Here is a 21,688-nt window from a genome sequence, read left to right as displayed (position 1 = left end):
CAGCTTATTTGCATATCAAGCTGAATGGAAATCTTAGAGAGGAAAGCCTCCTCAGCCTTTCTGTCATCAGTGGGCTGACAGCCATTGTTCATGGTCCACAGAAGTTTATCGCGCTCTATGACACACATAGGCGCACACGCACACACACACAAACACACACACATCTTCATCCCAATACATATACGGAAAATAAGACACAGTTAAACAGAAACAAGACCAGAAAGAAACATGCACATGCATGTTCACTATAACAATACACAAGAAATATAAAGGAAAGATACATTCATACACTTGACCAGCCACACACACAAACACACACATACACACTGGGGGGAAGAGGTGGTTTGCAGATGACAACTATTCAAATTTGTTGTTCATTATGATCCATGCTAAGCTGGAAACATCATGACCAAGCAGGTTTTACCACACACAATCAAACACGCACACATACACACACACACTGTGCCAGAAGCCATAACTCAGACTGCGTTGCTGCAGGATGAATGCTTTTTAATATTAAGCTGTCAGATTGTTGAGTCACAAACAAATGACTAAGGAGCACATAACACACACACAAACACACATTTTGGATGATAGCCGTCAGTCTCAGATGGAGACCCATTGTCTCACTGACCTTCATGTATCAATGAACACAAACCATAATCATACATAAGTGCTTGAGCTTTTTATGTGTTAGAATAAAGTCCTCAAAATGCACAATTTGAGCGTTTCATCTGTTGACAACAGCTCTTGACCTTCGTTCAATTCTTAAGGAACATGTTAGATGGCGGAAAATGGGAAGCCCAATGGGACATGAGTTTATTAAGGCAAAGCACAAACACTGGGACATTTGTTGGTCATTTATTATGAGCTCCACGTTGTATTTTAAAACCACCGGAGAGATATGTCTGTGTGAAAGCTCTTGGATTAAGTGGAGTTCGTTATAGAGGATGTCATATGCAGCAAAGGCCTCTAACCTCCACTTTGAAAAAGGATGAGCTTGAATTATAGGTTGGAAAAAATAAAAATTAAGACACCATACATGTTATCCCTCAAATATTAGAAACATTTGCATAAAGTCTATATAACGGCTGAAAACAGCTAAGGGCCTGTGTCCACCAGCGGCGTTTTCAGCGTTCAGCGTCCTCAGCACAAAAACGCCCTTGGCTTAAGCTGTTTAGTTTTTGCTCATGCTGCTCTCAGTTGAGAATAGTTCTACTTTTGGAACACCACTGCGCGTCAATGTCACTTTTCCCTAACTGACCAATCAAAATCAAGAAGGGGCGGGACTACCCATATCAACTTCGTCAACAACAATGGCAGAGGAAAAACTAATCCTTTTGTTTTTTCGAGGGTACAATTTCCAGGTCTGGAGCTGCTGCTAATGCCAGGACATGATTACTTTCCATTATTTTAATGTTTTCTTTCTAACATTTGTTTAAACTAACCTTTTGTCATATTTCAAACTGTCACTTTATCTATGCAATAGTACGTGAGAGAGATAATCTGTGAAAAAAATCAGGTTCCTCTGGCTCCTCCTACTGCTCCTAATGGCATTTGCAAAAAATCTACCGTGACGGTCCAACAACAACCAATCAGAGCCGAGCAGTCTCTCAGGCTGCTGTCAATCACACGCAGCGCAGCACCACTCCTCCGCGCATGCTCACACGGTCAAGCTCAATTTCTTCAGTGTGCGCAGCGTCAGCTGGTTTGTGTCCATGATGGCTGATAAACAACCAAAACTGCCCATCCCTCCATTGCCAACTACAGTTTACACTACCAAGACCTTTAAACCAAAGAAGACAAAAGAGGAAAAGCAAGCTTAAAGGAAAGAGTTGGACGAAGACAAGAGTAAACATCGGAGCAGCATTTCTGAGGTGGAGAGAGCTACCGGACCTGACAGGATTAAAAAGCGATGCTGATGCTGACAGTTCTGCTCGACAGGTAATTACCCCAGCTTAATTTCTGCTGTATTTGTTTCACAGTGCTAATATGTCTGCGGTTACTGTGACGTTGTGTTACGGTGGTGTTGCACAAATATCTCTGTGAAATGGTTTTGCCAAATAGAATTAGCTGTAGATTACCGTTCACCGGATTTCTGCTGGTTTGATGTGTATCTGTTTCGATAGTGTCATTTCATGTTTTTACAGGTGTGTCCGCCATATTGTATACCTGGCTTCTTCAGTTGCCATGGTTATTAGCCTGCACGCGCATGACAATCCCTCTGCGGTGAGGGTTTTGGAGGCAGGACTGAGCGCCGCGGAGAGAGAGGGGGAGGGACCTGGAGGTTGTAATCTTTCAAATTTTTTAGGAAAGTCCGCTCTCTTTTCCATCTTACCTACTGCAGCTTCAAGCAAACAGAGCAATTTAAAACAGACTTAGCTGTCGCTATCAAGGGAAGTGCCGCCAGACAACTTTCGTATCTTAGCAACAGCGCTCTGAAATTGAGGTTGTGGGCGCTGCCAGTGGAAAAAACGCTGTTAGTGGACACAGGCCCTCAGAGTGTTTGCCTTGAGGCGTCAACTCCAAGGAGACAGCCGTAATTATGATTGGACTATCGAAGATTTTTATGTCATTTTTTCTTAATACAGACATTACATAGACCACGGCTGAATCCTCAAAGACTATTTATTTAACACAAAACATTCCATCCTCTTCTTAAAGCCAGACTTTTTCATAACTAACTTCACACGGCATGTGTCTGTTTAATATGAGTTCTTTGGTAAAAGAACATATAAAAGGTTTTTACAGATTCCTTCAATGTCTGCAAAAGAAAGTTTTCTCTCCCAGAGTTACGCTTTATATCACTAATGTAAATGCACTGAATAACTCGATAAAGGACAGGAAGAAAAGGAAAGACAGAACCTTATAAAAGGTTCATGCTTTTAAAATATTTGACAATTTAAAGGCAAAACTCGCAAGAACAAAATTATATAATATGTCAAAAAAAAAAACCAGCAGGCTTCAAGTTTTGAAAACCATCCAACTTGTTTGTATGGAAGTGTAATTAATGTATGCTTTTTGTGTAAAAATGTACATACAAATGTAATAGTTCCATAAAAAGTTCACATTCATTAGATTCCATATTGCCCGATGTTCACGACAAAACGCTGTTCAAATGTATGAATATATTTCCTCATAATACACCCCCTACACACACTCTATATGAATAAAAACACCAATTATGACACAACAAAGTACATCCTGATGCATTATTTTATCTAGCATTCATTTGGCGCTAACTCCTGCAAGCTAAATAATATCCTTGGATCTATGTGTTTGAGCCAAAGCATTATTAAAGTAATAATCTTGAAGATTTTCATTAAAATAAATGTCTGTTAAGTCACTATCTTTCGCCGAATGAGGTAACACAATGGTGACTGAGCCTTTGGCCCACTGATGAAAGCCTTTGCATTTGCAGGATTGAGTCCTGGATGTTTGTGGCAACTTTCGTGGAAGAAATCACAACTGGCGCCCAGTTAATGACGCGTTTTCCATCACCCAGCAGCGGTTGGTCTACCAGAGAGGGTAGGCGGAGCTAAGCGGCTGCTTTTCTGGTCTTTGCAAGTGTTGCAAGTAAACAGTAATCTACTATGGCCGAACAAACAAAGAAAAGATCGATGACTACAGATACAACTTAAAAAATAAGTGAAAATCCAAAGAAAAAGAAACAAATTCGACGCTAAGATGAAGGCAAACAGTCTAAAAAGGAAAGCAACCGTCAGCGAGGAAAATCAAGAGTTACAACCGTAACAAAGGGCGCCAACCATGGACGTCTGGTTATCTGGCATATATGCACCCGCAATTGCCTTTTATCACCATAAGGTGCCGCCAAATAGAACGAAACTGAGAACTTGGAGATTATAATTTTAAGGCCAATGGGACCCTTAACCACCCCATCATCCACCCACACCTGCTGTCGTTCCTTTAAAATGTAACTCACTTGTACAGGTTGAATATAAATATAACTTAACATTATAGTTTCACGTGGACATGGGCTGTTAATTCATTAGGCAGATAAATATGTTGTAGTGGGCTTTAGCGGTTTAAATAAATGTGTCCTTTCTGGGCATGCTTTGAATGAGTATTTGTGGCATCTTCTTCTTCCTATAAACAGTAGTGACTCGCCCTCCATATGCTTCAGAGGATATAAAGAATGCAGCTGTGTGTATGTGTGTTAAGAAAGCAATGGTGACCTTGGTTTCATGTGTTTGACAGTGTTGTTCCTCATGGTAACATAACAGGGATGAAAAGCGCAAGAAATAATTCAGGTCATTAAAATCCCAGCTACAGTGCTTATTGACTTCATGCGATATCAGTGCGTGTCTGAGGCTTGCCGAGCTGGATATATCTCTGTAAGATTCAATGCCAAACAGTGTTAAACAGTATAATCAGTGAAGATAAATCCAATACAGAGAGTAGCTCTACCTCCAAATAACTGCAGGCAATACCAATGCCACGTACAGACACACATGAGCACAGCGTGATCTGAGCATGCCAGTGGTTTCCAGTGGGTAACTCCTCCCCAGCTTTCATGGCTGTGTAGACTCAATGACATCCCTTTATGTCAGATTAATGTTACAGTGGTTATTTGCCGTGGGCGGTCCACTGCCACTCATTTTCTGCAGGGCAGAGCAAGGGCAATGGAAAGCACACGAGCAAGGAAAATCAGCAGGGAAAAGCGAAGGTTAGGGCTACTTAATGCAAATAAATTGGTAGGGGTCTTAAAGTGTTACTGCGGGCAACACCAATCAACAATCGGAGCCTGGCCGACAAGAGCTCGGTCGGGGTTTATGTGCCCAGGCATGACCAATCAAGGGGGCAAAGAGCCGACCCTTATTTTGCATAATTATTGGTATCAGTAACCCAGTTTGAACTTCTAAAGTGAGGGGAAAAAACGCTCTCAGCTGGAGTCTGCCAAAGCCCATACTGCGAATAGTGAATGCGTGCAAGAAAGTGCAACATAGTGCAGGACTTTATGATGCATTTAGGACCATATTTAATAAGAGATAATAAATTATGCTGACAATTACTGACTCTGCTTTCCTTGACATTTTATCTTTATCCCTTCTTAAACCCCAGACTAAAGCAGTAATCGACTGCACTTCAACCTTTGCATATAGAGCTAAGAACATTAAATACAGCCTGTGGTAGAAGCCTGAGGGTAAGTGCTTAAGACCTGAAAAGATTCACCTTTAAAGGGTTTGTGCACTTTGTTTTAACCTCTCAGGACAACTAAACACTTTTGTGTGCGTGTACTTTATGATAAAGCTAAAAGAGAGTCAGATCTGTCTGTAGCAAACTACCTTACGCAGTGCGTGGTTCATTTTAAGGTCAGGAGTCAGACGTGTGAAGTGGACTTTAAGGGCCCAGCTACACCTCATGCTTTTGCACTTGCGCGATTTAAGTTATAAATATTGAGATGAATGATGTGCAGGTTGAATAAGGTACAAAAAATCATGAATAAGGCGCACACAGATGGTTGCAGCATTATTTGGTCCATGAAAGGAACAGATGTACTGCTTGACATTTAGAACGAGGACAATTTGAACAAACAAAATTAGAGACTTCAGGTGAAAAAGAACAAGACAGCAGCGAAGCAGGAGAACAAAAAGGAACACAGAGAGGAGAAGTTTTAAGCATAGAGTAAAAGATAAGGAATATAGAATTTTAGAAACTGTTAAATTACCCAATGACATCATTGTTTGCTGAATTTATGGTAATGAGTTAATACCGTCCAGTAATGCGGTCCATGATTTGCATATTTCCTGTTTGAAACCGCATGAGAAAAGAACAAGCCCTCCTTGTGCAGAGAAGCATCCATCAGTAGAAAGGACAGGGCCTCGCTCTCGACCTCCAGGTTGACATTATTGGATAAAGGCTGGAGAAAACTCTGAACCATAACAGAGTCAGTAGAGCCAAAAAAAGAGAAACCTAGAAACATGTCATAGTGTCAGGCACATGTCACAAGAAAGAAAACTGCTGCCACAGAGAGACTAGGGGGGAAGGAGCTGGATCAATGAGAGAGACACTTCACAATCACATCCTATTTGTGTTTGTAACCATCCAATTTGTCTGAGTCGTCTGATTTGAAAGTAAACAGACTCCTGTTTAGGGAAGGATTGCCATATAGCCAGCCATCGGTGCAGGGAAAGTAGCATCTATAGAACTTTGTTATTATGTCACATGTCCAAGACATGCAGGCTAGTCAAGTTAGCAGTTTTTACACTGCAGTTCCGCAACAGCGCCGTAATGAAGCTCCACCGTTATGCGGCCTCTGCCATGTTACATGGCAAAGCAAAACGGGCACAAGGTGTAAACAAACAGTGTGTGCTTCCAATACACACACCGTGCTGTTCCACCCTGCTGGCTCCACTGTTTAAACAGACGCTGTTTTGGCTCTGATACGGCTCTGTTACTACCTCCGATTCTGGCTCAGAGGCGGAACGACTTCCCCCAGTGTAACAGACGCGTAATAATCCCGCCTTGAACTGGCATATAAGGGGCTACTGTTTCTGGACTTTCCATATATGAATACTATTTAAAATGCAAGGAAAATACTTAAGTAGTTTGTCAAATAAACAAGGACGTCTTAGTACTTCTGGTTGCACTTTGTAGTATGCATGTCAGCATATTTAACGCTATTCTGACCCACAATCCTTTGCTTAGCAGAAGATACTTCACATCAAGTGTGTCACATCAAGTCACTCATCAAGACGTGGTAATACAGCTCACCGATTTGTAACCTCTCCTTGTGTAAACTCTGCTACCCTCATATTTTTCAAACCTAAACATCATGGATAAAGTTGAGAGGATAAACATCAGCTACGACCACTCAGGTAAGCAAGACCAACTCTCCTTCCATCTCTGCATCAGAGGGAACTCTCAAGTAAAAGTTGTGGGATTACGCTCTGGCTGTGGTCCTGGAAATATGGATTTTCTCTGCCAATCATCCTGCCAGCCTAAAGGCTTTGGATGTTGGAAGGGATGACCTCCATGCAAGCATCGTTTTCCAGCAACATATCGGGAACTCTGATGTCCTTTGTACCACCAAAGCTTGGCTTTATCGGGAGTACAGGCCTGCACCTTTAAACTGAGTGACTCTTTCTGTATTCCGATCAGACAGAACAGAGGATAAAGGAGGAGCTCTTTACACGGCCCTGAAGATGCTCACAGACTAGTTATCCTGTTGCTGTGCTTATTTTTGTTGGAACATAAAATAATTCTCAATTTTAGTCTCAGCTAGAGAGCACATGACGCATTTCCCAAGAAGTTACACAACTACCTACTTACACCTGTATTCACATGAGTCATGTCAAAGTGCTACACCTAACTAAAGCCTGTTCAAGAGCATCGTTGGAAATTCAAGTTGGATCATAAAAATTTTGCCATTTTGTCCAAAATACAACATTACACTGCCTCTGACTGGAATAGGTACAGGATTAAGTGAATAATTGGATATTGGGGATAAAGCCTCTGGGAGTGACTGCAAACTTTTCGGGCATTCCAGTTTAACCAGTGGTTAGCAATAAAGGTGCAACAAAAGTGAAGTGAATTCGCCCCTCCAGATGTGTCTGCAAAATAAATATAATTCCCTGATTTATTACATTCCATCTGTTTCTGGTGAGTCTCAGCGCCACTGTCAATAGTTAGTCACACACAGGGTGCACTCTGGTTTACTACAGCGGTATGGGGCGGCTGTGGCTCAGTGGTAGAGTCGGCCGTCTTTCAATCAGAAGGTCGGAGGTTCAATCCCCAGCTCCCTCCCGAGGTATCCTTGGGCAAGACACTGAACCCCAAATTGCTCCCGGTGGCATAGTCAACAGGTATGAAAGTGATAATTGGGTAAATTAGGGTCTTAAAGGGCCGTAAAATTGCCAAAAGAACATCATGAACATCAGCTTTGTCAGGTCTGTCCTCAAGAGGTGAAGAAAACAGCTTTTAAAATGCTCATTTGTTGAATGGAGGTTGGTTTGATCATTTCTGATTCTGATGCATTCGAGGAAGTCAGGAAATCTAAAAGCTGATAGGCGTTCGCGACACAGCGTCAAGCAGATTTGTCGTTCAAGTTGAAATTGATGATCTAGAATAGATTGTTAGCTGTACTTGCATCAGATATCTATTTATAGGAGATTCATAAAAAGCTAAATTGTCACCAGATGACCGCCGGGATTTTATCATGGCGGACTGCGTTCCACCTGCTTTCACTCTAGCTTTTTCCTGCATACATGAAAGCCTGCTCATACTTGATTGGTCAGTTGGACTACAGACATTACAAACAAGTTTTTCAGACCCAGGAAGAGCCGCTAGCAAATGAAGATTGTCTCTTTTCCCATTGCCAGTGAAGTATACTCCTTTCGGTCTCTTTTCTGCTGTGTCACTGTCTGACACAAACACGCCGGAAACCGGGTTAGTAAACAACAGTCCACACAAAGAACTTACATTATACTCTTTGGTAAGCAGCATGGAGGCCACTGAAGATGTTACGGTGGTTAGGTCTTTATTGTATCTATTAATCATTCAGTCTATTTATGAAACTCGACGCCGGGTGCTGCTTAACCTTGTAACCTTTCCAACTAAGCAACAAAGCAGAGTGTTAGCAGGTTTTTTGACCAGCGGGAAAAGGGCTATAGTTATATCTGGATTCTACTTTTTATGTAGAATCTGTAAATAGAAGTTAGGGGTAAAGTGAATAAATAAACTGAATAATGCAGGTTTCCTCTGCCAGTGGACTGCTGCTGTACAAACTGACTTTACTTACTTGTGGAATCTTTTTTAATCTGGTATTGAATAAAAGGAACAATGAGAGTAGTGAGCACAGAAGAGGAGGATTAGATAAGAGAAGGGATAAGGGATTAAGAAGTTCTTTTACAAAATGGAAACAGGCACAGAATACTTTATGGAAATTGACTCCATTACAAAAGAGTTTGTATGTGCCTGAGTGTGAGTATGTATGTGTGCGTGCATACAATTTCCTGCTTTAAGCTCCAACACCCTTCCCAAAACTTTCCATAATCCTCCGTTTCCTGCTGTGTGTCAGCATCCTCAACATCAAATGAACGAGACGCCTGCCATATCTCTTTCGCTCCCTCTCATATGTCATGACATCAAAATCTGCCTTCACCCCGCTCTCAGTTTTTTTCCCCCAAAATCCTTCTTTTCTCTTCTTCAGTCGCTCCTTCCCTGTCAACCTCTCCTTTTGTCTCTCTAAAGCTTCTCTTCACGTTTCACCTCGCCCTACCATTTTATGTTTTGCACATGTGAGAACTAAAATAGGCAGCATTGTCCTTGGTCACATGACTGAACTGTTTGTTTGGTCATTGCAATAAAGTCTCTGCCACATTGTTTTTTTACAGAGGTATGATGAGTGAAACTTAAATCACTATATACATTAAGAGTGAAAAATACAAACAGAAACTAGTTATCAAATAGTTACGATATATTAAACTCAACTACAGACAGAATAAGCCCATAACGACCGACTCTACCACCGTGGCTCAGTGGTAGAGTCGGTCGTCTCTCAATCGGAAGGTTGGGGGTTCTATCCCTGACTGCTACAGTCACATGTCAAAGTGTCCTTGGGCAAGACACCGAACCCCGAATGGCTCCTGAAGGCATAGCCATCGGGTATGAATATGCATAGAAACTGATTGGAGATTGGCGCTTAGGCCTTTGCCATCACAATGTGAATGTGGGTGTGAAAGGGTGACTAGAAATGCAACATTGACTTTGCTATAAGGTTGGACTGATATAATTAGTGCTTTTCCATGATTTGTTTGATCATATGAATACAGCTTTCATTTGAGAATTTACACCATTTACAGATTACCAATTAATGGAAAAAACTATAAAAGAGGGTCTATGGTCACTTCTTGGTGTTTGGCCACTTCTTGCTGACAAAATAGCCTCAATATGCCCTGGATTTGATTATACGAGTCTATTGCACACTACTGGAAGGATGAATACTATTCTCCTGGAAGATATTGCCTAATTTGGTGTTTCAGTGATGTTGTAGGAGTTCAAAATCTCCAATAGGTGTTCAGTTGGGTTGGGTTGGTTCAAACAATTCAGTGACCCCTCTCACCCAGTGGTTGGAGCATTGTTATTGGAGAGACCACATTCATCAGCATATTTTATATGTTACAGCGTGTTTTATACGAATAAAGGCGATCCTTTGCAGCGACAGTTCCCTCTAAGGTGGTTGACCCAAACCATGCCAACAAAATAGTATAGTATGTCATTACAATATTTATTATTATTAAAGTTCCAATCTCGAAGATTTCAGTTTTGTGCTCTTGGTCGCCTCCCATTGGCGATAGTCGGTAATTATGGGAGCACACTTCCCGCTTTCATTTGTAGACTGTTTGCCTTCATCTGAGCGTCGAATTTGTTTCTTTTTCTTTGGATTTTTGAAGTTGTATCTGTAGTCATCGATCTTTTCTTTGTTTGTTCCGCGGTAGTAGATTACCGTTTCCTCACAATGCTTACAGAAACCGGAAGTGCAGCCGCTTAGCTCCGCTTCCCCTCTCTGGCAGACCAACCACTGCTGGGTGATGGAAAACTCGTCACTAACTGGGCGCCGCTTGTGATTTTTTTTGTGAATGTCGCCACAGACACCCAGTCCATAATAATACTATATACTGTAAATGCAAAAGGCTTTCATCAGTGGGCCACAGACTCAATCACCATCAATAATTCGGTGATAGATGATGACTTAACAGACATTTATTTAAATGAAATAGTTCAAGATTATTACTTTAACTATTATATCTAGCAAATCCATTTTTTAAAAAGTTATAACTTAAAAATACAATAAAGTTGATGACATTAGCAAAAAAAATAAAACATTAAATGTTATCATACAGGAGCATGAGATGCTGCATGAGTGTTTCCATCTTCCCTGTTAATATACAGTGTCTCTCCCTAGCTACATGACACATATGCAGAGTTGTTCTGGAGAGGCCCCTGTCTTGTTATCACATATAATTGGACGGGTGAGGTGCATAATGGTGTGCGTGCATGTGACCTATTAACATGAATTTAAAAAATCCTTCATGGGGAGTTATTTCATTAAGGAATATTACCACAAGCTACTACAGTCCAAATCCCACAACAGACAGACATACACATATGCATGAATTGAAATTCAGTCATGTATGGATACAAGCAACACGTATGTGCACACACACTATAACACTATTTATAAGACAGATTCCTTGGGGGATTTTTTAGAGCGGATGATTGAAACTTAATGTAACATACAGAAGGTGATAAGTGCTTCAGCTGTCACAGTGTCGAAAAATGAGAGGGAGGAGATAGCAGGAGTGTGAGAGGGAGACAGAGGCAGGGTGAGAATTAGAGCAAATTGGAAGGTAAAAGGGAAAAAATGTGAAGAAGAACAATGTCACTTAGAGCAGCTAAGTGTGTGAGTGATTGTTACACACGCCACATTCATGAAGCCTTTCTCTCCAGACAGCCTCCCTCACTAATTTAAAGACACCGCCCTCCTGCGTGGCTATTAGCACACAGCAGTCCCTTCATTATAAAATTGTACACTCACCGCCTACATTGTTACCTTTACTACACTGCAGTCACTTCATTATTTAGTAGTACACTCCTCTCCTTTAGTATCATTACCGCAGTGCAGGGCTTTCATAAGACAGCAGTCTTAACAAAGACTCTCCTGAGCCACGGCCATTCACAGGCTTTCTGTACTGCCGAATGATGTGCTAAAAATCAATATCACAATGCACTTAAACATTTATAATGACAATGGTTAATTCATAAGCTCTAAATTATTATTTGTATTTAAAATTGTAGCTCCAAGGCAGCTACAGTCTGCATCAGAATTAAGCTAAAAATTACTGTTTCAAGTATGCTACATCGTTAAGACGTTTCTTTTTAAGACGTAGGATTAACATGATTAAAGTAGCAAAAAAGTGTGTGCGATAGAAACACCTACATGAGCAAAAATTGTTAATAGCTCCGAATGTCAGTTTCTATTATACCACCAAGCACCTGGCTCTCTCCAGCTCCCACATCAACTTTCTCTAACCATCACCTTTTACTTTCCTCTTTTCTTCTCTTCCAAATGCCTCATTCAAATGCAGGATTTTTTTTTAGGCCTCAACTGATCTACCATTATGTGCAAATTGCCAGCAGGAGCTCCTGAACAGATGCTTTTGTCATGACTTTCAGGAGCTGACTGAGCTGCCAGCAGTATCTCCTTTCTCCATGCACCGCAGGGCATCGACCCGTACGCTCCGAGGCTCCAGTACAGTTCACGCTGGTGTCTCTGTGAGGCCCTCGTGTCTTAAAAGGGGCAATTAAACTAAATTACAGGAGCAAATTTTACCAGCTGCTATCCACCCATGTATTTTCTAGAGGAATCTTCTGCCAATTCTCTCATACAAGGGAGTTGGAACAGATTTGAGCTTGTGTTGGTGGTGCCGTGTTTTCCTCATTTTGTTAGATATGATGCCAAAGTAAAATTTTCAGATATTGTGTATGCATACAAATATTGTGTTTTACAATTTACCTTTAAATGAATAATAGAAAGGTACATCACTGTAATCTGTTGCAGTAAGGGATCATAAATACCAGATAGTGTAAATACAACACGTGCTGTTTAGACTAGGTTCAAACTATTTGACACAATGGGCCCACTCTAACCCTCAGCGCAAAGCAAGACAGCTCAGAGCAAGTGTCATTGCTATTTTCACACAGATGCAGTTGTCATTTTTGGCTGACCGTCGGAGTCAGCCCTCCACATGGGTCTAAATGTGACTGACTGAGTGAGTGACTGCACTTTCAGAGCGCTGACACACTGCTACTCGCGAATTATTCGGTGTATAAGACGCACTTTTAATAATTTTTTTTTTGTCTAAAACGCGAGCTGTCTCCGTGTCTGTGGACCGGTACCGGGTTGTTCAGCACCGGGCTGCGAAACCCAATAGGGGTCTGTGACATTCCAAAGAAGTCAGAACTGTCGAATGGGCTGTGTGAAGTGTGCAACCGCACAGGGCCTCGTGCCTCTAAAGACACTTCAAAAGTAGCCCAATTCAGCCGGAAAAACCGCAGACCTGGCAACCCTGGCTTCGCATCCCATTAAAACTTTCATCATGAAGCCTGATGCCCCTCTAGAGCTCTGTGTCTATCAGCGAAATATATGAACTACACAGCATATGGGCATATGACAGCCTGTGGAGACGAAGTTTATACTTTAACTGTGCGCAGAAATACGGACGGATCGAAACGTTATTGATTTTAGGTATGAGCATCAAAACACACACAGGTCTGCTTCATATCTGCTCCTCTCCTAACGTCTGTCTCCTCCCCGCGCGGCATGATAACTCTGACTAACTAAGCATGGATCACCTCCGGCTCATCTCAGTCACAGCGTGTGAAGACGTACTTTATGCTTTATAAAGGGTTTTCACGGAAATACGGGGCCGATCGCAACGCTATTAAGTCAGGGGCAGACCCTGAAAAACACACAGATCGGTGTCATCACTGCGCTGCATGATTATAAACTGCTCACTGCTGGATCACATTATAAATTCCAATGAACTGCTTGGATCACACTATGGATCATACAGATCACTCCGTCCCTCTCGTCGGCTCGTCCCGTATTAAAAACTTAGATGCAGTCTCCTCACTGAATAAATACAGATACGATCTGTCTGTATTTCCGTGCGTGTGACCGTGATTTATGCGCATGCGTGTCGAACCCCCCCCGGTCCGTCAAAAATAATATTGCTACTGTCTGGTCCGTGTAGTCAAAAGGTTGGGAACCCCTGCTATATACCAGTGTGACTAATATACCAGTATAAAATGCAGATAGAGGTATGTTATTGTGTTACGGTATTTTACCCAGACGATGGCGCTATAATCTAGCTAAAGCTTCATCACGGACATGTGGCGTCATGTCCGCTAGTGCAGCCGCCACCCTCACAACAGTCAACGTCACCGTAGGCTAGCAGGAGTGCAAACTTGACATGGTGAAAACAGATGCTAGGCTATATTGTATGTGTTTTGAATGTCTCTCGGACACCCCCCCAAAACAGACTGTGTGACTCTTATATTCCATAGGGACTCTGCTATTTACAGTAAGTTTTAACTGTCTTACTCCTGTCTGTGTGCCCACTGGTGTTATAGAATTAGGACGCACTGGTGGTGAATTGCTGTTTTGAAGCAGCAGAAAGCGCTTACATCACTGACAAAACAAAAACCTGATCCAAAGTCAATGGTTCAGTATTTTATTGGGAGCATTATTCAGAGAGAAATATTCGCTAAGAGACAGGTTCACAATGCATGTTGTGTTGCCAGGGATGCCTTCCAATTGAAAGACGACTGACTCTACCACTGAGCCACAGCCGCTTAATTCCAAACATGCACATTAAGCATAATAAAGATTATTTGTGTACTGTGTGTAACTGTGTGCATTGTGAGAAATACGTGAAACATTTCAGATTTCAAGGAGAATTTGTAAATTATAAATCAGTGCCTTTACGTCAAAATGTTCAGCTCAAAAACAACATGTTTCATCTTTATTGGCTCTTTTCTGTCTCAAAATCTCAAAGCTTTGCCTTTTCATTCCAAAACAAAGAAGTTCACACTGTTCAAAAGAAAATATAAAAGACAGAAACTCAAACAGATGCTTTGAGAAAAATTTGACGAGATAGAAACTGTATCCTCTCACTGCGAGCTACGGCTCAGCTCTGCACACTACATACATGTGTCAGAACATTTTACAGCGGGATAAATGATTGATGAACGAATATAATAAAATGAACACATGATATAATTGACTTGGGCCAAGGGTGTTTCATCCTGCACATCCCCCTGGAGTAGAACAAGGAGAACTGACTACTCAGACCAAATTTACACCCGAGATCAAAACAATATGAATCATTACAGAATTTAAAGCTAAAGTTGAAACAAGCTCTGCACGCAGGCAAAGAGTCTCCTTTGGGCCGGAGAGGCTGTAATGGCTGACAGCCCGAACCTCTTTCTTTGGAGAAAGATCATATATTTTTCATCACAGACAGGCTTTGAACCCAAGTGCGGGGGATAAATTCACTGGACTTCTAAAGAGTCTTACTGTCACTCCAGAGTGGCACAGAGCTGATTTGGGCCCCTGAGTACGTTGCAATGAAACCCTGCGCAGTGAACACATAACTTTTAAGTGTAATAACAAAATTCTATTGTCAGGAAATGTTATTAAGACTCCCTGTTGTAATATGACTGCTTTTACATGCAGCAAAAATACTAGAAAAAACCTTATATTTCTCATCTTTGCTTCACATGCTTGTCCTTCCTTCCAACCCCGATGGGAAATCATTACTCCCAACCTTCTAAATATGCATGTGATTAATTAGGCATCTTGTTATCACTGGCTAATCTGCATAGGACTCTCATGTATAAAGTCCCTCTCATTACCATTCGGAAGGCCATCTCACAGGTGCGCTGAGTAAATATACAACACGCAGAAGCTGATAAAAACACACACATTAAAAACAAGTTAATACACACGCGCGCGCACTCCTATTCAAACACGCAGACAGACGTGTTCAAACAAGCACGGACACACACGCGTGCCTGCTCAAGTGTATAGACTCCACGCGCAGAACCTGAGAGAGGACACCCACCAGGAAGAAGACACATTATGCAACCCCCCCGACGGAGGGTCCAGGTTGCCCTCGTGCTGGTGACAGTTCGGTCTGTGCCAACTCATTAAGAGCACAGCTGGACATAAGGCTTAGAGAGTGGGAAGACCCCAGGGGTCCTCAGACGGGTGTCTGATTAGATTTTCCCTCAGTGTTCAAGAATAAAAAAAGCGTGCTGTGGCATGCGTGCGTCTTCGACCCGTGAAACTTGTTTTAAACAGCAGCTTCATTAAGCATCTGTACTTTACTGTCTCTTAGTATGCATGCTGAAAGTTCAGTGGAAGTTGGTTCCACTGTGAATGCAAATTTGAGTCTGCTGAATTGGAAGCTAACAGTAGTGTGCAGTGATGGGAGTTTTTCTTGCCTCTCCCCTGTTATATCAGCTCTTCCAACTACTGCAAGAACATTTTTCCTCTTCTGTACGGTAGAAATGTTTTATCTTCAGGATAGGTATCGCGGTCAATCTTTCAAACATGCATCTCGAGGGTTGGTGATTCTAACTTGGAGCACTTGTACAAGAGTTTTAAAATAAGAATACGAAAATGTTCTTGCAGAAGGAGCATCGGTTTCTTTCTTCCTCCTAACCAATTTGTTTCCATCATATTTTTTTGTTTTTGGGTTTAGGTATTTATTAATAAAAACGTATATATAAGTTATTTCAACCATATTTCAATGTATTTTCATTCAAAACACACACAAATTACAGCCTACCATCTGTTTTCGCCATGTCGAGTTTGCACTCCTGCTAGCTACCGGTGCTGTAGCTAGAGGTAGGTTGCAGCCAACGATAACGTTAATTGTTGTGAGGGTGGCGGCTGCAATGGCAATCATGACAGTAACAAAGCGATAGCAACAGCTTAAAACAGTGAGGAAAACAGCACTGCGGCATATTGTAAATAGGAGATGTTGTGGCGGGTAGGTGTGATGTCACCACTTCACAACCGACAACTTTAGCTAGATTATAGCGCCATCGTCTGGGTAAAATACCGTAACACGATAACATACCTCTCTCTGCATTTTATACTATTATATTGGTCGCACTGGCACAAAGGCCACAGCCCACTTTTTTAGGTGAAAATAAATGTATTAAAAGTGCGTCTTAAACACCGTATTTTACAGTAAGTGCTGAAAAAAAGGGGACTCACTCAGGTTCCATTTGAGTCCAGTGGTAGTCGTTAGGCAGGGTCCTCCTACTGGAATGAGGCTGCACCAGTCCCCCTCCAGGCCTGAGTTCACCCCCAGTCTGTGGCTGCCCTGCTGACACACAGCATGAGGGCAAGAAAGTATGAGCTTTTGTTTGCCTGTATGTGAGATAGTAGTACAACAAGACAAGTGAAAAAAAGAGAAAACAAAAGTGGAGCAAGACTTTTTAAACTCCTCCAGTCCCAAATGAGAAACTAAGCCTCTACCTCCAGAGACCAAGACTCATTAAGATTAATAATTGCTCTTGTCAGTGCTGTAGCCCATTTCAGCTCCTGCCCACACTAAAAAAAGGATACCTTCCCATTATTAATAAAAGTCTATTTAACTGTGTGAGTCAGAAAATGTTTTGTACCGACACACCACAACTATACAAACACTCGGCTTCACACTTGAACTGTGCAGCGAACACTTGAAGTCAATGGAGAGCGGATTCTGTGGTGTAGATCTATGAAAGGAAGAAGGATGCTCGAGGTGTTAAGAAGTCTTGTGTACAGGTGAAAAAGTGCGTTAAGGTACGGTGAAGTGATCTACAGAGAATAAACATGAACACAACTTCTGAATGTCACAGTTTTCCTTTGAGAAACGAGCGCTTGGGGGGAAAAATAGCAACAGCAGCAAACAGTTTAGGTGCAAGGTAGTGTCAGACTTTTCAAACTGAATAATGACTTTCCTGTGAATGCACTGGTGGTCTGATCCGGGAATGTAGAAAGGTCAAACAAAGACTCATATAAAGCTTAGAAAAGATACAATACAGAAAAAAGGTTCAATATCATTTCAGCACACACGTTTGGAAAGGAGAAGCTGTTTCTTTGGAAAGTATGAATTTAGTTTGTTAAATAAGTATCTTAAAAACCGAATATCTGCAGGCTAGAACTGATTTGAAAGCTCTACCCAAGATCTGCCATCTAAAGAGGATCACACAAACAAAGACAGCAAAGAAATTAACACTCAATTATGAGCTTGAAAGTGTGGCATGTTTTAAGCAGAGCTTCTTTGCTTTGCTTCCTGGAGCAGCGGACCTACAGGGAAGGAATGATGGGAAAATTCTGAGATTTTTGTGTTCAGGAATCATCCCTGAGGTTGTTACTCTACATAAACACGCTCTCTTTGAGTAAGTGTGTCAGGGTAAGACAGTGTGCGAGGAACAGAGAGAAGAGGAAACAACTGCATGTGTATCTGCCTATGAGCACACACACCAGGGGAAGATGGTATTTCCTTCTGCTTGAAGAGCTAGCGGCTAACTGCGATAGCAACTTTTTTTAGCTGAGACACGGAGAATAAAAGTGTTGCAGAATGAACTCTTCAGAGAAAGTTTACATTTTTAAAGTTGCCAGGTGGAGCGATATGACAGAGAATCAGGAATAAGAGACATAAAACTACACTAAGAGGCTACATACCATGCTAGCGGCTCTGTCAGGCTGTAGTTAAGCACAGAGGTGCTTTGAGTCAAATGCTAGTGTTAGCGTACTTGAATGCTCACAGTTACAATACTAACATACTGATGTTAAAGCAGGTGTAAAATCTGTTTTAGTGGAAGAAATATAGTGCAGTGTTTAATAAGACAATTAAGCAAACTTTTGACTTCTGTGGCGTCACAAAGTGCAGCCTCAGCAGGCTTCGAAGAGCTGGCCAATCAGAAGAAAGTGGGCTTGTAAGGGACAGAGCTGACTGACGGCTATACCCCACAGGATCCCTGTGTCCGCTGCGTTCCGTGTGTCCCGTGAACTCCGGAGTTGATCGCGCCCACTATAGTCGATGCTCGTGTTTCCACAGCCGTGTTCTGTCTCCAACGCGTCCCAGAAGTGTCTCTCCGCTCTGCTCAGCTAAAAATACGAGGCAAGTCTATTTTTGACAGAGGCCGCTTCAAACATGTGTCAGTGCTGTTCAGTCTTTTTATTGAGATATTTTGGACAATATTCCTGTTATTCTGTCCATTTGCTGTTCTACATCTGAATTGTCCTTTTTAAACATAGACGGAGAAAACATGCAACTTTTAGGTTGGAATATTAAAGTTGAACTTTTTTGTAGATCTTTTGTGAACGTCTGATTTCCTGAGAAACATAAGACCTTTGCTGTTTTGTATTTCACTAAATCATTGAGTTCAGTCAGCTCTTTACCTCACATGTGCATTTATGCCGCATTTGAATGTCATTGTGCTCCAGCACAGCAGAAGTTAGGAAACCTCAGGTTTCACACTTTATCATTTAAATCAGCTCTTGTACTGACAAGTTTCAGTCCCCTAAAGGGCATCAGGAAAACAAGCTTGTATATTTGACCTGGATTGTGTGCGACCACAGAATGATTTATAGCACTGATTGAGCTGATACAGCGCTGGGTATCGTCTGTCCCACAACACAGGAGGCAGGCTTTTTCAAGTATCTAAAGTGCCTTGGATACCAACTTGAGTAAATGTGGCCCTACAACAGAGACTTGACACTGCAAACAACAAGAACACAAAAAATAACATTGATGAACTGAGTGCAACTTTATTCACTTCTCTTTAATATTCATATTGAGTAAATTTAGTATCACCTTGGGACCCCAGACTGATTAAAACATCTTCTTGTCGTGTTGGGAATAAACAATCCTGCAGCTCTTGCATTGTCCCGACCCATAATTTAATAAAAGACATGAGTTATGCAACGTGCTGAGCCAGCTATAGACAACACTTCTGCATATTTCCTAAAGATAGCATGATGACACTTTGACACCTCACCTGGGAAACAGAAGCTCAAACAAACAGGAACAAACCTGATTAAATCAGAGAATGACAGTGACTCAGACTTACACATTTATCACGCTCGACCTCACTGTAGCTTTCGACACCATCAACCACTCCACTCTTCTCTCTCGTCTGGAATCTTACCTCAACATCACTGGCGCTGCCCTCTCCTGGCTCAGGTCATATGTCACCAACAGACAACAGTTCATCAATATCAATAACTGCACCTCCTCCATCCTCAATCAACTCTGACACAAGGCGTCCCCCAGGGTGCGGTGCTTGGTCCTCTACTGTTCATCCTCTATATCCTCCCCCTCGGTAACATCATACGCAAACATGGTCTCCATTCCCACTGCTACGCCAGCGATGTCCAGTTCTACATCTCGACCAAATTCCTCAACACAGCAACCCACTCCACTCTGACCAACTGCCTCAGTCAAATAAAAACATGGATGCAAGCCAACTTCCTCCAACTCAACTGTGACAAATCTGACAATAATCATTGTACCCAAATCCCTCACTAAAACCATCCACGACTTCTGCCTGGACATTGACAATTCAACTCTGTCTCCATCACCGCACATCCGCAACCTTGGAGTCATTCTCGACAGCAGCTTTGAACAACACGCCAATCAGATCACCAACCTTTTTCCACCTCAAAAACATCGCTTTTCCACCATACATCACTCATACATCACTGATCAAGACCCACCTTCTTAGAGCTGCTTGATTTTTTTGGCTGAACGTCAGGGTCAGCCCTACACATGGGTCTGTATGTGACTGACTGAGTAACTAACTGAGTGAGTGAGTGAGTGATGGTACTTTCAGAGCCCTAGAGAGAGAGAGTTGCGACATCGCAATGGCGGATTATTGAGCGTATTGGACCTCCACTGACGCGACTCTCTGTCTATACGGCTCTGGATACTTTGTTCGGGGAGTAGGCGGGGCTGCTCGTCCGCTGTCCTCACCTGCATCCGCAGCAAACACGTTGTCATCGGCCTCATAAGGACAGTCCTTGTAACACATAGACACATAGACCTGATGCGGTCAGCCACATACTAGGTTTTGACCTGGTCTTGTTTCTTCATTGTTTTAATTGTTTGGTTTCCTCTTATTGTGTCTTTTTTTCTTATAGTGTTTCTTTTGTTGTTTTAAAATGTGATCATGTAAAGCGCCTTTGAGTATTATGAAAAGGGCTACATAAATAAAAAGTATCATTATTATTATTTTGTAAAATGTGCATGTTAATGGGATTTTACATTCAAGGTTACATTAGCTATATTTTAAAGTGACTAATCCACACGGCAAGTTGCAAAATGGAACTGTTAATTTACCTCTGCTTGTTGTGTGTGTTAAAACGTGTACAGTACATGAAAAACTCTCTTTATTAATTGTCCAACCAAATACCGAAGCTGAGCACGTATCCGAAGCCGTGATTGCATTGAATACGGGTGGTAAGGGTATTTGGTAAAAGTTGTAAACACTTCAATTACAGATGTAACTTGAACAAATAGCACCGGGTCTTTGGAAGGTTGCGCTCACCTTCATGTACAGCCGTCTGCGTTCATCAGTCGCTAGCGAATTGGAGCCGCGTTGACAAACGAGCTTAATTTACCCTCACTGAAGTAAGATTAATTGGAGGTGTCGAGGTATGAAGCAGCAAATGACAACGCGCCTTTGGAATAATGACAAGTAGTAGTGAGGGAGTGCATGAGAGGAAGGTTTACTTAACGCATTACAAGGTGTCATCAGGAAGTGTGACAGCTAGTTGTTTGTCCTGAATATCCTACAAATAAACAACACAGGGGAAAAAAGGGTGAAAAAAAGAGGAGCATGCGTCCCAAATGGTGGCTGCTCGGCCCACTTGTAAACTCAATCAACTGAGGAGCATGAGAAAGTGGCTGGCATTGAGGAAAAACAATTTGGGAGCATCAAAAAGAGAGTCTGTCTCTCTCTCATGCACAACAGCAAATTGGGGCACCAAAAGAGCAGAAGTGTGTGTGTGTGTGTGTGTGTGTGTAAGTGTGTGTGGGGGTTCTTGAAGTGATTATTTAACAAAGAAACAAAGTGTTCAACACTCCAATCAAGGTGGAAG

General features: G+C 41.9%; 1 protein-coding gene across 2 annotated transcripts in view; it reads right to left on the bottom strand.

Moving 5' to 3' along the window:
* tpk1 (thiamin pyrophosphokinase 1) overlaps nucleotides 1–21,688 on the bottom strand; it is a 93,341-nt gene that overhangs the window by 19,304 nt on the left and 52,349 nt on the right. Inside the window, exon 8 of one of the 2 annotated variants that reach the window (XM_069667749.1) lies at nucleotides 16,814–16,925. In XM_069667749.1, coding sequence (XP_069523850.1) covers nucleotides 16,814–16,925 — 112 coding nt within the window. The remainder of the gene's footprint in view (nucleotides 1–16,813; nucleotides 16,926–21,688) is intronic. The other variant, XM_069667750.1, reaches the window with a different exon arrangement.

Source organism: Semicossyphus pulcher, unplaced genomic scaffold (assembly GCF_022749685.1).
Source record: "Semicossyphus pulcher isolate SPU_LCO1_2020_fin unplaced genomic scaffold, fSemPul1.0.p SCAF_18, whole genome shotgun sequence".
Classification (NCBI taxonomy): domain Eukaryota; kingdom Metazoa; phylum Chordata; class Actinopteri; order Labriformes; family Labridae; genus Semicossyphus; species Semicossyphus pulcher.
Note: the sequence above shows the minus strand (reverse complement) of the source record. Positions and strands in the feature narration are given on the sequence as shown.